This window comes from Pelophylax lessonae, assembly GCF_965119305.1.
Source record: "Pelophylax lessonae genome assembly, chromosome: 8".
NCBI lineage: Eukaryota > Metazoa > Chordata > Amphibia > Anura > Ranidae > Pelophylax > Pelophylax lessonae.
The window spans coordinates 102,604,899-102,621,547 of record NC_138775.1 but is presented as its reverse complement, the minus strand read 5'-3'; the positions used below and the strand labels follow the sequence as shown (position 1 = coordinate 102,621,547).

At 48.0% G+C, this 16,649-nt stretch overlaps 1 protein-coding gene across 2 annotated transcripts in view; it reads right to left on the bottom strand.

Annotated features, from left to right (window-relative positions):
* Positions 1–16,649, bottom strand: part of PLA2G6 (phospholipase A2 group VI) — a gene marked incomplete at its 5' end in the record, with an annotated part of 152,139 nt that overhangs the window by 84,126 nt on the left and 51,364 nt on the right. For both annotated transcript variants that reach the window (XM_082266602.1, XM_082266603.1), the window contains one exon: positions 5,368–5,464. In XM_082266602.1, the coding sequence (XP_082122728.1) occupies positions 5,368–5,464 (97 nt within the window). The remainder of the gene's footprint in view (positions 1–5,367; positions 5,465–16,649) is intronic.

The window sequence follows — 16,649 nt, the reverse complement described above, 5'->3', positions numbered from 1 at the left end:
TCCAATGCCACACAACGTAATGTTAAAATCAAGCAGTTCATTACATGTTCCACACGGCACGTCGTCTACCTACGACGTTGCCCTTGTGGCCGTGAATATGTGGGTACGACGATACGAAAGTTACACGTGCGGTTGCAGGAACATGTGGCGAATATACTGAAGGCATTCCCAAAACATAGTGTCTCTAGACACTATGATGAATGTCATGGGAATTACCCCAAAGGCACTGTCTTTTTAGGCATTGATAAATTTTCAGGCAGTTGGAGGGGTAGTAACCGTACCAGAGGTGTCTCACAACTAGAGACCAGCTGGATTTATCGGTTGAAGACCTACGCCCCTCACGGGTTAAATATTGATTGGGATATTAATTCCTTTATCAATAATGCCTGATGAAGGGGTTTTCAGTATGTTCTGCACTGTTGGTTATCATAATTTTATTTTGTTTTTATTTGTGGGATAGTTTTAAATGTTTTTATTCTATATTTTTTGTGATGCTATTAAACTGTCATATTGTGTATCATATTTAGTTCACATTTTTAGTTACAATTATAATTTTCCCTTCATGTCAATGTAAGTTATGTAATGGAGCACTCTCGGGAATTTTTGTTTCTGGCCGCTAGATGGCGGTGTTTCCCTGCAAAGTCTAGCACGGCTAGAGTAGAGCACTGTTCCCCTGGTTACCTATAGGTTTCCCCCGTTTTGAAGCTCTTTTAAATAAGGTTTCTTTCTTAAGATCAAATATGCACTAGAAGTCCTTTGAAATATAAGGCACATATATCTCTTGTGCAACCATGTTAATATTTGATCGGTTTATCGCTGTTTGCGGTCTCCAATTCCGGGTTTAGCTCCGGATGTTGACATTCAAAGGTCACACATCCGGTTCCGGTGTTGTAAAATTTTGTCGGACCCGTGAAAAAATCGGACCTCGTCACTTCCGGTGATAGAGCATCACAAAACAGCGGATGAGAGTCGTCCGTGCGCATGTGCAGAAGACATTTTTCGAGGTTTGGCAAAATTATAACAGAGAGCGGACAGCTGATTGAGAGGAGGCGGGGCTGAGGTGTGACGGAGGACACATATGCAGACCTGGTGGAGGAGGCGGGACGGAGGTGCGGCCGTGTAATATATGCAGGACTTTAGCGACTCCTTATGTTTTATTATCTTTAGCAATTATCGTATTATTTATCCTTAGGATTTCATTACATTTAGTATTTCTTATTTTGTATTATATAAATAGTAAATGTAATGAAATCCTAAGGATAAATAATACGATAATTGCTAAAGATAATAAAACAAGAAGTCGCTAAAGTCCTGCATTTATTACACGGCCGCACCTCCGTCCCGCCTCCTCTATTCAGCTCTGCAGATGACGCGGCGGTGTCTTCCGTCCCACCTCAGCCCCGCCTCCTCTCATTCAGCTGCCCGCTATGTGTTATAAGTTTACCAAACAAGATAATGTCTTATGCGCATGCGCACTTGAGACTCCTATCACCGGAAGGGACGAGGTCCGATTTTTTCACGGGTCCGAGAAAATTTTAGAACACCGGGTCGTTGGTCTCCTTCCTGTTGATGGTTTGGGATGACCTCTTCCTGCTGGCTCCGGATTGGACGCAGCGAGTTCCTCCCTGTCTCACCTAGCATATAAGGAAAGACGTTCTGCCATAGGCCACACCCCCTGACGAAGTCACGTGTTGACGAAACCGGTCGGAGGAGGAGCCTGTGGTCCGTCATGCTGAGGCCAGCAAGGAGACACGGCGGCCATTTTATTGGTTGGAGACAAAGGTTCTGAGAGTATAGCTCCGAGACATGCTGTGATTTCTTCATGCAAACGTGAGTTGCCACTCTGCTTTTACTGAATAAACCTGTGAACGTACTTCACTATTGGAGTTGTCCCTCTTTTCCTTATGTTCACTTGTTCCGGTCGGAGCTGCTGAGGGAACACTGGGAATCGATACATGTCGATCTGGGCACTGATTTGATCACACAGGCTGTCTTTGATCCTTGTAATGGGGGTCATTGCAATTTGGTAAGAGGCCATTTATTATCTTGGTGGCGGTTCCTGCACTCGGGGCTTTTTCCAAGTTTGAAGTGGTGGACAGTTTCCCTTCTTTATTGGAGCACTCTCTGATGAACTTTTGTTTACTGCACTTTTGTATTTGATCCATTTGAACATTTGTATGGACTGTGGATTCAATTGTGTTAGCGCTGCACCAATCCCATTCTATATTGCTATTTAGATCTGGTATTTCTGATTCTAGATCAGGTGCTGGCTTCTTTCATATGGTCTGTTGACTTTTTATTCATGTATGTTTTTATCTTTACATTTTAGCGCAGCAATATCCCCATTTTTACATACTACCCACCTCCATATACTCCGCACCCCTCTCCGTGCACATACAGTACTATCCACCACCATATACAGCATACTTCTCTCCTGCACATACTACCCACCTCCATACACTCCGCACTGTACATTCCCTATTTAAAATGACCACATTCTGCACAATGTAAGCCATCTCGTACTGGATTGAACCACATCCCCTTTTAGCTACACCCAATATATAGCACAATGTAAGCCACACCCACATTGTGCTGCTTTTTTTTTTTTTGCCTAGGGCCCGCTTTTTATCTCGCACACGGGCCCACTGATTTCATGATACGCCCCTGCCACTAAGGGAAGAAGTAGAATGGAAACTGATTGGGACCATTTGAAGAAGAATGAAGAGGCACAATTGCAGCTGATTGCGGTGGTGGTGGGAGAGCATAGAAGAGGCAGAATGGAAACGGATCATTAGGGGGACAGCAGGAAATAAAGCAGATGTAGCTGACTGTTGGATGCTGGAAAAGGAGGTACTGTGGGAACTAATCTTGGACTATGGAAAAGAGAAAGGAGGATAAAAAGGAGATGAACAAAGACAGGTGATAGATATGATTATTGCTCATAGAGGAGAGGCAGCCAAGCATGTACAAATGTTAAAAAAGTTCATTGTAGACCAAGGAAAAAAAGGAGACAAAGGGATCAGATGAGGGACAGAAGTGAAAGGAGTGGCACCTGTTTGTGTACTCTCCCAGAGATCCCTAAAGTCTGAGGTGGAAACGATGGGAGGAATAACAGAGGGTTATCATCATTAGGTTAACAAAGTGGTAACTGATCATGGTCAAAGCAGTGGAGATTGGGAGCCTATGGCAAGGCAAAGAGGAGTGGGAGGTCATTATACTTGCTAGGAGGGAAGGCAGAGTAAAAACGGATTCTGGTGGGGGAAAGCAAAGCAGACTGAACAAAATACAGTAGCCAGCTCAAAGCAGCACAATGGGTACCCAGTGCTGTATAATGTGTTGGTAAATTTAGTATTGTTTTGTACAAACTGATGTTTCGCCTGATATGAAGTTCATGTGTGCAGTCACAACACTTCTACAGCAAGTGGCAGATATCAGCACATTCCAAAAATTTGTCAGACAACTTTCCACATTGGCTCCACTATTTCAGGACAGCGGTACCCTGACAATGGTCAAACCCACACACTTATATAACTTATCACAGAAGCAGCACTGCCAGTAGATGGTAACACCAGGTGCAGGTCACAGAGTGCAATGTTCCTGGCTAGACAGTAATACTTTTTTCCATCTATTACTTATTTACATCTATTAGGCTCCATGTACACGGGACGCTGGAAATGGCCGTTTAGGAGCAGTTGGGCGTTTTTTTCAGAAGCCCCTGAACCCATCTACATTTTATCTTATCTGTCCATGTACACCAGGTCGTTTACAGTCATTTGCAGGCAGTTGCGTCCAGGGACTGTTTTTAGAACGCAATTATTTGCGTTCTAACGTGTGTTTCCCGGCGTTTCAAACGCACAAACGCGCCCGAACGCGTCTGAACGCGTCCGAACGCGTCTGAACGCGATGACCCACGTTTAGCGTTCGCGTTTTTCCATTTTAAAGGGGAATAATTTTTATGACCTCTAGGAACGCTTCTAAACGCAAACGCCTGCAAACGCTGCTAAACGCCCGCTAAACGCGGGTACAAACGCGATTGAACGGACGTTTCAAACGTCCTAAAAATTCCAGCATTCAAAGGGACTTTTAACAACGTCCCGTGTACATGGAGCCTTAAGGCAGTCCGCAGCTGCCTAATACCTACTCATTGTTTTTAAATGTACAACAATCCAATAGGAAAACACAGCCTGCTGCACGCTGGTTAAGAATAAACCACAGCCTGTGACAAAGAAGAAGTAGCATTATATAAAATGAGGTTATTCTTGTGCTCTTCCCTCCCGTAAACATGTTCCCTCTAAGTAATAAAGCCAAAGAGTAATGACCTCTCATCTTCCCATCTGAGTGCAGCTGATCAGGGACTTCAGAGTATTATCAGCTTAGGTCCTTATACTAGTAATATGGATTAAAAAAAATATATATATTTATTATACACGATTGGACTAAATTATTTATTAGCTACCAGTTCGTCTTTTTTTTTTTTTTTAAATCTGTTTATTAACGTTTTCATGTACAAAACAAGTACAACACACACAACAATGAAGCAAAACAGTGGATAAACTTGTGTTGCCCACGCAGGGGAAATAGATTCTAACCACATGGTACAAGTGCTATAAAGATAGGGAAACATCAGATTGGCGATGGTGCGATTGTGTAACTTGCAACTTCAGGTGCCAAAACTCAATCTATGTAATGATAGCTGACCCAGTTTCCTGCTCATAGCACAAAACAGACAAAAGTTCTGTTAGGCATCTCTAGGCCTTTCGTTATTTAATGTCTAGGAAGCCGTAGCCGGGTCTGCCAACCATTTGGTCCACACTTTGTCATATTTAGCAGGACATCCCCCATTCGCATAAATGTCTTTAGATAATGGGAGATTATTGATGATCAAGCGTTTCCAGAAGGAAATAGAAGATAAAGGGCTTTTTCTTCCAATGCAAGGTGATAGCTTTCCTTGCATAGAAAAAGGCGGCTTACAAGGGTTTTTTCCGCCCTGGTTTGAAGGAGATTTAGGAGCTCATCTTTAATTACATACCTCAAAGCAACGAAACAGAAAGAAGAGCAGAATTAGGTTTTTTGGAATGTAGTCCAACACATGGAAAATTGACAATCCTTCCCTAAAATGATTCTACTTCTATTGTCCTTCAAAATAATACTGCTATTACAAAATTGCATGCATCCTGATGCTTTTTCTATATCGCTGCCAGTCATCCAGTATAAACCTTATCCACATAGGTATTTGAAGCACAACATACAGAATACGTTACTTTAAGCAAAGTAAATGTGGGTTACTGGATGTACCCACAAACAATTAAAACAGTATCTGCTATAAGGCAGAAGGATTATGGTAGCCCTTGCACATTAATAGCGTACCTCAGCATTCTTTGACCAGTGAAGTGGAGTCGCCGCATATTGAGGATCTTCAGCATGGGCCTGGGTGGCAGAAAAATCCAGAATTGCTTCTGCACATCTTGGGAGAAACAATAAATATTTTATTTGTTTTTACAAGATTCAAATCAAAATCTCCTAATGCATTAGCTACAAACAAGACATTCTATCTCTAATTGATTTATTTTTTACATGGAGATTGATTAGGTTTATTAATGGATTTGCTCTGTAAAGACCCACTACTCTGCTGCCAGGTGTAGAGCCCACATTTCTTTTGGTTTTTGCAGCTTTATTACAAATAACTTTTTTTTTTATTTTTTTATTATTTATTTATTTTGGTGAGATGGGAGAGCCCTTAAGAGCAATCGAGCGGCTGGTGAGCCTCTTCGATTGCTATTACAAGAGAGCCAACCATCAGATCTAAAAAACGGTACCAGGCTGATGCCAGGGAACGGGTACGCCTCTAGACAGGAAGTGGTTAACCTCTTATTTATCCATGTGTATCAAACATATTTAAAAAAAGAGAATACCATTTTATAAACCTTTGCATCCTTTGAAAGCTGTACTGGATTCATCAAGTGTCTAGCAAGTTGGAAACTGCTTTCTACTTCCTAAAACAATTGAGTTCTGTCTGTGATACTTTTTTTTTATTTGCACTATCATCCAAAGGGGACACCACCCGAAAACATGCCATTAAAATGTGGATGTTAGTGCAAATGAAAGGATAAGTTCCCCTTTTTTAACATGTTACATCCATATTCAGGGTGTAACATGTAACATGTTAATAAAGCAGCTGCCCCCACGCCCTCTAGAGTCCCCGCTGTGACTGAAGACTGGGGATCGTCTCCCTGTTCCTGTCACGATTTGGAAAAGATGCGCTGTGCGGGGTTCCGCCTGCCCAGCCGTGTCATTCATTTACAGAGTTCTGTGAATGGGAAACTACAAGTACTAACAGCTGCAACTGTCAGCTTGTAGTGCTCAGTGAACTACCAGGGTACTGTTGAGTGCTCTAGGTAGTTCATGGAGGCTTCCAGTCAGTGTGTAATTGACTGCTCGTATCTCAAAAGCTTACACACAGAGTCTGCAAGAACCCTGAATTGCACCTGCGATCTGCTGATCACGAGTGCAATGCTTTACAGGCTCCCCAAAAATAAATAAATGCATGCACATTTTTCTTACCTGAAAAAAGGTTGTGAATTTTTTTTTTTGAAACAGTGAACTTATCCTTTAAAAAAGCATCACGGACAGTACTCAATTTTTCTTGTTACAAGTGCACTAATAACTGGATTTTTGACTTACCGTAAAATCCTTTTCTCTTAAGCTCATTGACAGACGTAGGACTCATATCTTGATATCCGTAGGGTATTGCTGCCCCCTACAGGAGTAGGACACTAGGCAGAAAAAATGTTCTGGCTACACCTATGGGCAGTCCCAGGGGGTATACCCTCTCTCTTCCTGCTATAGGATGCCAGTTATGTAACAAAGCAGAGTCAAAACACACCAACCCAACTCCAAGAAGAGGGGCGGGTGCTGCGTCTGTCAATGAGCTTAAGAGAAAAGGATTTTACTGTAAGTCAAAAATCCAGTTTTCTCTGTCGCTCATTGACAGACGCAGGACTCATATCTTGATATCCGTAGGGACTTCCCAAAGCAGTGCCATAATTGAGGGGTGGGATAGCAGAAGAAAAAACATTCCATAAGGCCAAAAACATAGCCAACCAGGAAACATAGGACTCATCGGAACAAAAGGATGAGACCCACCTGAAACCCAAAACAGAACCCCCGAGATAGACCAAGGGTGCCCTCAAACAGCAGCCTGCAAAACCTTGCGGTCAAAAGAGGCATCCGCAGATGCCAGCACATCAACCTTATAAAACTTTGTAAAGGTATGAACAGACGACCAGGTAGCCGCCTTGCAAACTTGGAGCACAGACGCCTGATGGCGGAAAGCCCAGGAAGCACTAAGTGCCCGAGTAGAGTACGCCTTAACAGGGAAAGGAGGAACCTGACCCTTAACCGAATAAGCCTGCACCACCGTCTGCCTGATCCATCTGGAGATACTGGCAGCAGATGCAGGCAACCCTTTCCTAGGCCTATCCGTGATCACAAAGAGCGAATCAGACTTACGAAAAGAGGCAGTAGTGGCCAGGTAATGTGCAATGCAAATTCCTTAGGATGGCTGGGCTTAGGACACAGGGAAGGCAACACAATATCCTCACTTAAGTGAAAACCGGAGACCACCTTAGGAAGGAAGGACGGATCCGGACAAGAACCACTTTATACCTATGAACCACCAGATAGGGGGAGCGACAGGAAACGCAGCCAGTTCCGACACGCTACACGCAGAAGTAATAGCCACCAAAAAGGCCACCTTCTGGGATAAGGTAAGCAGGGGAATCTCACTAATATTTTCAAAGGGAGGTTTTTGGAGAACTGACAGCACCAAATTAAGGTCCCAGGGCAGTAAGGGAGAGCGCAACGGATGAACCAGGTGCCGCACCCCCTGGATGAAATTTCGCACCAGGGAATAAGTGGCCAGTGGCCTCTGGAAGAAAATCGCCAAGGCCGATACCTGACCCTTGATAGTACTCAAAGCCAGCTTATGCTCAACCCCCCGTTGAAGGAAGGCCAAGATCCGAGCCACCGAGTAAGAACGTTGAGGAACCCAGGGGGACTCACACCATGCAATACAAGACTTCCATGTACGATGATAGATCTTTCTAGAAGTCGCTTTCCTCCCTTTAAGCAGAGTAGGAATAACAGAAGCAGACAATCCCCTGTCCTTCAGCACCTGGCTCTCAACAGCCAAGCCGTCAAAGCCAGCGACCGTAAAGCAGGATGGAAGATCGGCCCCTGAGACAGCAGATCCTCCCTGAGAGGAAGCCGCCACGGAGCATCTGCGACCAGCCTGAACAAGTCGGCATACCAGGAGCGACGAGGCCAGTCCAGAGCCACAAGAATGACCGGAATCCCTTCCGCCTCTATCCTACGAAGAAGTCATGGCAGCAACTTGAGAGGAGGAAAGGCATACAGCAGCTGATACTGCCCCCACGGACCACCAGCGTGTCTGTGGCGTCTGCCAGAGGATCTCGGGATCGGGCCACAAACCTCTGCACTTTCCTGTTGAGCCGGGACGCCAACAGATCCCCATCCGGGGGGCCCCAACGAAGGCACAACTGGTGAAACACCTCCAGGTGAAGAGACCATTCCCCTTGATCCAAGGTCTGTCGGCTGAGAAAATCCACCTGCCAATTTTCCACGCCTGGAATGTGAACCGCGGAGAGAGCTGGAAAGCGTTCCGCCCAACGGAGGATGCCGGCCACTTCCATGGCCGCAAGGACACTCTTGGTGCCTCCTTGATGGTTGACATAGGCCACTGCCGTGGCATTGTCCGACTGAATCCGCACTGGACAGCCCTGAAGACGCTCGGTCCAGTGAACCAGGCAAAACCTGATCGCTCTCAGTTCCAATACATTTATCGGCAACCTGGATTCTTCCAGGGACCAGATTCCCTAAGCAGAAAACCTGCCGAGAACCCCTCCCCACCCGGATAGACTGGCATCCGTGGTGACAATCATCCAATAGAATGGAAGAAAGGATTTCCCTTGAATGAGCATCGGAGACCGAAGCCACCATATCAGGGACTCCCTGGTCCGCTCGCTCAGCTGGATCTGATTGTCCAGGGAATCGGGATTCCTGTTCCATTTGAGAAGGATCTCCTTTTGGAGGGTCCTCGTATGACACTGAGCAAAAAGTACCACCTCGAAATACGCCACCATCAGTCCCAGAACCCTCATGCAGGTCCGAAGGGACGACCATTTAGCGGACAGCAATCGCTGTTCGGATTTTCTGGAGTTTTTCCGCAGGAAGAAACACCTTGGCCAAGGACGCATCCAAAGTCAGGCCCAGATAGTTCAGTCTCCTGAAGGGGACCAAGGATGACTTCTGCAGGTTCACAAGCCACCCGAACTCTGCCAGAGAGGTCATGGTGATCTCCAAATTTGACATCAGAGCCTGCGGAGACTCCGCACCGAGGAGGAGGTCATCCAGGTAGCCCAGGACTGATATCCCCCGTTACCGTAACAGCGCCAGACCCGGAGCCAAAACCTTTGTGAAGACCCGGGGAGCAGAGGCGAGACCAAAGGGTAATGCCACAAACTGATAATGGTCCTCTCCCACTGCAAAGCGCAGAAAACGCTGGTGTCCCGCGTAAATGGGAATGTGAAGGTAGGCATCTGTGATGTCTATGGAGGCCAAAAAGTCCCCCTGATGCAGGGAGGCCACCACCGTGCGAATGGACTCCATCTTGAACTTTTGCACCCGGACAAAACAATTTAGCGCCTTTAAGTCCAGGATCGGACGGCACCTTGCCCTCCTTTCTGGGCACTGTGAACAGATTTGAGTAAAAGCCCCGAAAACATTCCCCACACGGAACTATTACACCCTGTTGTACCAAGTCCTGTACTGCCCCCAACAGAGCCCTTAGGCGATCCAGGGACAGTCTAACATTGGAAGGGAAGAACCTTACCGGTGGAACTGATCGAAACTCGATCTTGTAACCCGACTGTAATACCTCGTGAACCCATTTGTCTTGAATCCTGGAGAGCCACGGATTCGGGAACCGGCAAAGACATCCCCCCCACCCCTGACATGGGTTGGGGCGCACCTTCAGGCCCGAGGCAGACTTGTCCTCAGGTCTGGAGGAACCGGATTTCTGCTTACCAGACCAGGGTCACTTGGAACCCCCCGAGGGGGCCTTGAAGGGCTTCACCTTGTCGACCGCTCTAAAGAAAAAACTTCTTGTGGGCTGAAAAGGAGGGTCCCCGTCTGCGACGAGGGTCCTTACCCTTGGCAGCCTGTGGGAGAAAGGTGCTCTTGCCCCCAGTGAGACTTTTGATAATATCATCCAAGGTAGCACCAAACAGGCGATCCCCCTGAAAGGGGAGATCAGTCAAGGCTTTTTTAGAAGCCTGATCTGCCAACCAGCACTTTAGCCACAGCATGCGCCGAAGGACCACCGCCGAAAACGACAAACGCCCCAGCATTGGAGCAGTATCTAGTGCGGCGTTGCAAACAAATTGCAGCCCCTGTACCATCTGGTCCAGCAACTCCGACACAGCAGGGAGGAGGTTTCTCCCCTCCAGGTCACGGCGTAGTAACTTGGTCCATTCCGTCAAAGTTTGTGAAACCAGGGCAATGGTAAACCCCGGCCTGAAGGCAGACCCCGCCAGGGAGAACATAGTGCGGGACACAGACTCCGCACTATGATCAACTGGATCCCTAAAGGACGGGGAATCCTCCACCAGGATCACAGTAGCTTTATTCAGCCTAGAGACCGATGGATCCACCGTAGGCGGCACCGTCCACTTTTTAATGAGGGACTCCTCAAACAGGTAGTGCCTAGCAATCCGCCTAGGCATCCCAGGTGGACGTTTCGGACGGTCCCACTCTTTTTAATGATATCGTCAAAGCATGCGGGAAAAGGAAAAACCTTTGTCATCCTGGAGGGCTTTCGAGTGCCAAAGGCAACCTGCGTATCCGTTGCAGCCGCAGCTGCGTCCTCCAGCTTTAGGGTATTCCGGACAGACACAATCAGTGCGTTCACCAGCGCCTTGTCTTGCGCGACAGCGGAGGCAAAAGGTTATCCTCAATATCAGAGGAGACGGGGCGCGAGACAGCAGCCCCAGAGGGGAGACCTGTGTCAGCAGTGACTGGGTCAGATTCCGAATCTGAGGCATCAGATGAGGCAGGGGTAGGCGGAGGTCGTTTTTTAGCACCTCGCCCCTGAAAGGCCACCTCCACCCAGGACACAAATTACTCCAGGACCTCCGAAAGTGCATCAATAGTGAGCTGGGAACCCTGTGGCCACCTCGAGGGGATCAGGTGGGGACACATGTTCAGAGGGGTCCATGGTACACCAGAGGAACCCACTAGCAAAATTTGGCAAAACTGAAAAAAAAAAATTTTTATGTAAAAATGTCACCCAGCGCTACAGCTCCCCCCAGTGGCCAGGTAGCGTGCCTAGAAACCCCCCCAAGGCTCACCACCCACAGGGAGATGCACTAAAAGGCCTAAGATGTCTGCTCAGCAGCGTGCGTCCTCTCAAAAGGAAGGCCTGCAGAACGATGTGCCCGGGTCTAGGGAGGGGCTCCACCCCCTCCCCGCCTTCAGGAACTCCCACAGTAGCCCAGCTCTGAGGAAAAAACCGAGCTGGGTGTACCAAGATGGCCACCGCCATGTAAAGCACATGGAGGCTTCAAGAAAATGGCGGCTGTGGTGGTAAAGGAGGCCTCCGGGGGCCCCCCCTGACTGGCAGACGATCGACCGGCAGGTGGGCCCTGGGGAGCCAGGTAGGAACCCCCCCCCCCGAACCACGGTTGCACGCAGATCCAGCCTCCCCACATAAACCCATGCGACAGAGACCCCCCAGGAGGGGGGAAAAGGGAGGGGGGCGGAAGGGGGGCACCATAGGTGGGGGGGTGCACAGTGGAACCAAGGGGAACCCGGAGAAACGGGGGTCCGACCGTCCCAGGGAGGGGCCCGCGTCCCCCTCAGAACCCGACATGAGGAAAAGGGGGAACTCACCATACCGGAACAGGCGGGCGCCAAACTCCTGACAGAACCCCTCGCCGCCGTGGTGGGGGGGGGATGTCGGCCAATAGGAACGCCGAGACTTTTAACCCGCAGGCAAGTCCCCGTCCAGTGGGACTATGTCGCGGCCGACCCAGCATGGAGCTAGGGCCTGCACGCACTCGTAGGCCGGCTGGGGTGACCACTGGATTTCAACATCCAGCCCGTCGCCCAGATCCGGCATAATTGCTTGTAGATCTCACAGGAACAATACGGAGAAAAAAGCTTGCTAAAAAAAATAATCATCTAAAAAGCTTGCCAGTACCAGAGATCCCAGCAAGGAACTTAGGTCCTTACTCCTGACTAGGCAGAAAAAAACTGGCATCCTATAGCAGGAAGAGAGAGGGTATACCCCCTGCAGGGTTCATACACATTTTTACCAATAAAATTCCATGACTTTTCCATGACTTCACGTAAATATTCATGACCTAAAGTTTCATGAAATGTCTATAAATAAGAAGAAAATCCATGTCACACCCAGCATATTTTTACTAAAATAAATGACAATCTTTGTAGTGTACAGTACCTCTGCAGTTAGGGTTTAGTTTCTGGTCCCTTGTTTTACAGCGGATGAGATGGAAGCACCGCTGCCGCAGCTGGGAGCCGGTGTCACTTCAGGCGCACAGGTGAAAAAGCCAGCGATCGGATTGGAAGCTGTCGAGCACGCAGACTGGTGCTTTGCACCTTTAGCGTGGCTAGACAGTGCTGCCTCTCCCATGTTCTAAATGTCAAACGTTTTACAACACACACTGTACATTTAGCACGTCCCGGGTCATGATCTTTCTCCAGCCACCTCTCATACTTTTCATCATGGAGCCATACATTTTAAACTGCATTTCCCTGGCATTGCTACCCTGTGAACACACTAACTTTAGCTGAAACTGTGTTAACCCCATAAAGTTAACTTGTAATTTGACCAATATACTGTAACTGGAGAAAGAAGATTAATGGCTGCTCCTGCTTGGGGAAAAAGCTTCAGTTTAGGCAGTCATGATGGAGGTGCACCCGGACTGGTATGGATGGCACAGTCAGATGCACAAAATGCGGCGCCTACTCTTTAGGCCCAAGCCACAGTCATGATGGTGGTGCAGGTGGACTGGTATGGATGGCACAGATGCACAAATACGGCGCTTACTCTTTTCTATACTCAGGGGTCAAGTGTGGGGCTGTGGACATGATACAGGAGGTGGTCAAAGGCTGCAGACATGGTACAGGAGATGGTCAGAGACTGCGGACATGATACAAGAGATGGTCAGAGACTGCAGACATGATACAGAAGATGGTCAGAGACTGCGGACATGATACAAGAGATGGTCAGAGACTGCGGACATGATACAAGAGATGGTCAGAGACTGCGGACATGATACAGGAGATGGTCAGAGACTGCGGACATGATACAGGAGATGGTCAGAGACTGCGGACATGATACAAGAGATGGTCAGAGACTGCGGACATGTTACAAGAGATGGTCAGAGAGTGCGGACATGATACAAGAGATGGTCAGAGAGTGCGGACATGATACAAGAAATGGTCAGAGAGTGCGGACATGATACAAGAGATGGTCAGAGAGTGCAGACATGATGCAAGAGATGGTCAGAGAGTGCAAACATGATACAGGAGATGGTCAGAGACTGCGGACATGATACAAGAGATGGTTAGAGACTGCGGACATGATACAAGAGAAGGTCAAGAACTGTGGACATGATGGAAGATAGAAGAGCACTAGGGAGGCCGGAGAGCACAGGGGAAGCAGAGAGCACTGGGCACTGGAGGAGCTGAATGGCACGGAGGGGGGGGGGACTGGAGAGAATTAAAGGGGGGGGGTTGGAAAGCATTGCAGGGGGGCTGGAAGGCGCAGGGGGGTGGAAGCAGGGAAAACCAGGGGGATGGAGAGCACAGGGGGAGGGGGGGAACTGGAGGGCACTGTCTGGGGGGGAACTGGAAATAACTGAGGGGAAAGCCAGGGAGCACAGGGGGGTGGAGAGCACTGGGGGAGCCAGAGAGCATGGGGGGGGGAGATGAAAAGCACTGTGGGGAGCTGAAGAGCACTGGGGGGGGGCTAGGAGCACGGGGGAGCTAAAGAACACTGGGGGGGCTAAAGAGCACTGAGGGGGGCCAGCAAAGGAAGTTGTATAGGAGGGGGATGGGGCAGCTGCATATAGATGAATTGAACTTTCCATATTCCTCCTGCAGCCGCTGAGAGGAGGAGTAACAAGCAATCAGCGACAGCATGAGATATAGATATGGAAAGTTCAATTCATCTCTATGCAGCTGCCTCATCCCATCCCCATCCCCATCCCATCCCTCTCCTATCCAGCACACAGAATGAGACTCCTCAGGCACTGACCTTCTTCCTGCTGCTGCAGCTACCTTCTAAGAAGTTCTTCACACGGAGATGCGGACACCGGCCTGACACCCATCAGTGCGGCGATGCGGGCGGCCCGGCGGACACCGGCCTGACACCCCCCCAGTGCAGCGATGCGGGCGGCCCAGCGGACACCCCCCTAGTGCAGCAATGCGGGCGGCCTGGCAGACAGCGGCCTGACACACCCCCCCAGTGCGGCCTGACACCCCCCAGTGCGGCGATCCGGGAGGTCCGGCTGACACCCCCCCAGTGCGGCGATCCGAGTGGCCCGGCTGACATTCCCCCTGTGCGTGCGCCCCCTCCCCCCCCCCCCCCCCCCGCTGGTACGCCCCTGGGAGCGGGACAGTAAGTGCACTTCTCAGTTTCAGGTTTCAGCAGATCAATCCGCCGCAGAGTTCCCAGCCTGTCACGGTCTATTCATATTGAAGAGGCCAGTGACCAGGCTTCAGCTGTGCAGTGAGCTGCGGCTGATTATTCCGCCTAAACCAGAAACAGAGAAAATAGTCCACTTACTGTCCCCCGCTCCCACAGAATACAGTACAATACAATACATTTTCTAAATTAAATAGTTGCACAAAATTCCATGACTTTTCCAAAACTTACTGGGGTTTACTCATTTTCCATAACTTTTCCAGGCCTGGAAAGTGTCAAAATCCCATGACTTTTCCAGGATTTTTATGACCGTACACACCCTGCCCCTGGGACTGCCCATAGGTGTAGCCAGAACATTTTTTCTGCCTAGTGTCCTACTCCTGTAGGGGGCAGCAATACCCTACGGATATCAAGATAGGAGTCCTGCGTCTGTCAATGAGCGACAGAGAAATGGCTAAAATCACCTCAAGCTTGATGGAAGATATTTCCTAAAATAATCCTTAGTAAACACATGGGGTTTATTTACTGAAGGCAAATAAGACTGCACTTTGAAAATGCAGCAACACTCATTTTTTCCAGCGTAAATTGGTGAAGCTCTGCAGGTTTACATCATCCAATCATATGCAAGCAAAAATGCAATTTTTTAGATTTTCCTAGCGCCTGGATAGTTTAACCACATATACAATGCTCCGGGGGAAAAAAGAGAGCAACTTTACTGCACAATCTATTTGCCTTTAGTAAATCGGCTTTTTACATTTTTGATAGAGTGATGATGTATATGTCCATGCTATCAATTGGTCTTCAATACACAAGAAGTTGTAAATTACACTGAACAAAATTATAAATGCAACACTTTTGTTTTTGCCCCCATTTTTCATGAGCTGAACTCAAAGATCTAAGACTTTTTCTATGTACACAAAAGGCCTATTTCACTCAAATATTGTTCACAAATCTGTCTAAACCTGTGTTATGCCCCGTACACACGTTCCAATAATCGTACGAAAAACTCGCTTTCGACCTAAATCGCACGATAATCTGATCGTTAGCACACAGGTTTCGACAGCCGAACACGAAAGTTGGTCCAACAAAATCCGAAGGGACAAACAGGAAAACTTCTGTTGTACGATAGCCCCGCTAACTACAACAGTTTCATCAGTACACTATGCGTCTGCTAAAAATCGATCGACAAAGACCGCGCATGATCAGAAACACTAAAATAGCACGGAAAAAGCCTGGCTGCCATTGTTTTTGTTTTGCACCATCTGATACGTAGCTAAGCAACCAGGAAGCTTTTCCTGAATCGTACGACAAAAATCATACTGTTTGTACGCATTGTTGAATTCGATGTTAGTATCATGGAACAAAATGCGAACGATAAGTCGTCCGATTATCTGAACGTGTGTACGGGGCATAAGGCTCCTTTCACACTATCCGTCCATCAGACGGATTCCGTTTTTCTCAGCGGGGGATTGAGCCGCCGATCACCCGCTGAGCAGCAGGAGGACAGCGGTGTCTCCACACTGTGTGCGGAGACACAGCTGTCAGTTCCCCATGCTTCTCTATGGGGGAAGTCGTAAGGGAACGGAAAAATAGACAAGGATGCAGTCCTTTTTTTTTTTTCGGGAACTGGACATATCCAGAGGTAGGTGGATGTAAACAGACAGCAGTCCTTGTCTATTTTTCCAGACCTAAACATGACAGATCAAACATAGCCTGATGTAAATGGACACATTTCCACATACATCTGTCCATCCATAGAGCCATCACAAGTCCACCCCTATCCACTGTGTGGTGTATGTGGATTTCTGTAGACCTACATAGAGGTCTGCACAAAAAATTGACTGGCGGATCTAAGTGGAATGCTTGGGCAAATATTTCTTATGGGGAGTTGTTAGGGGTC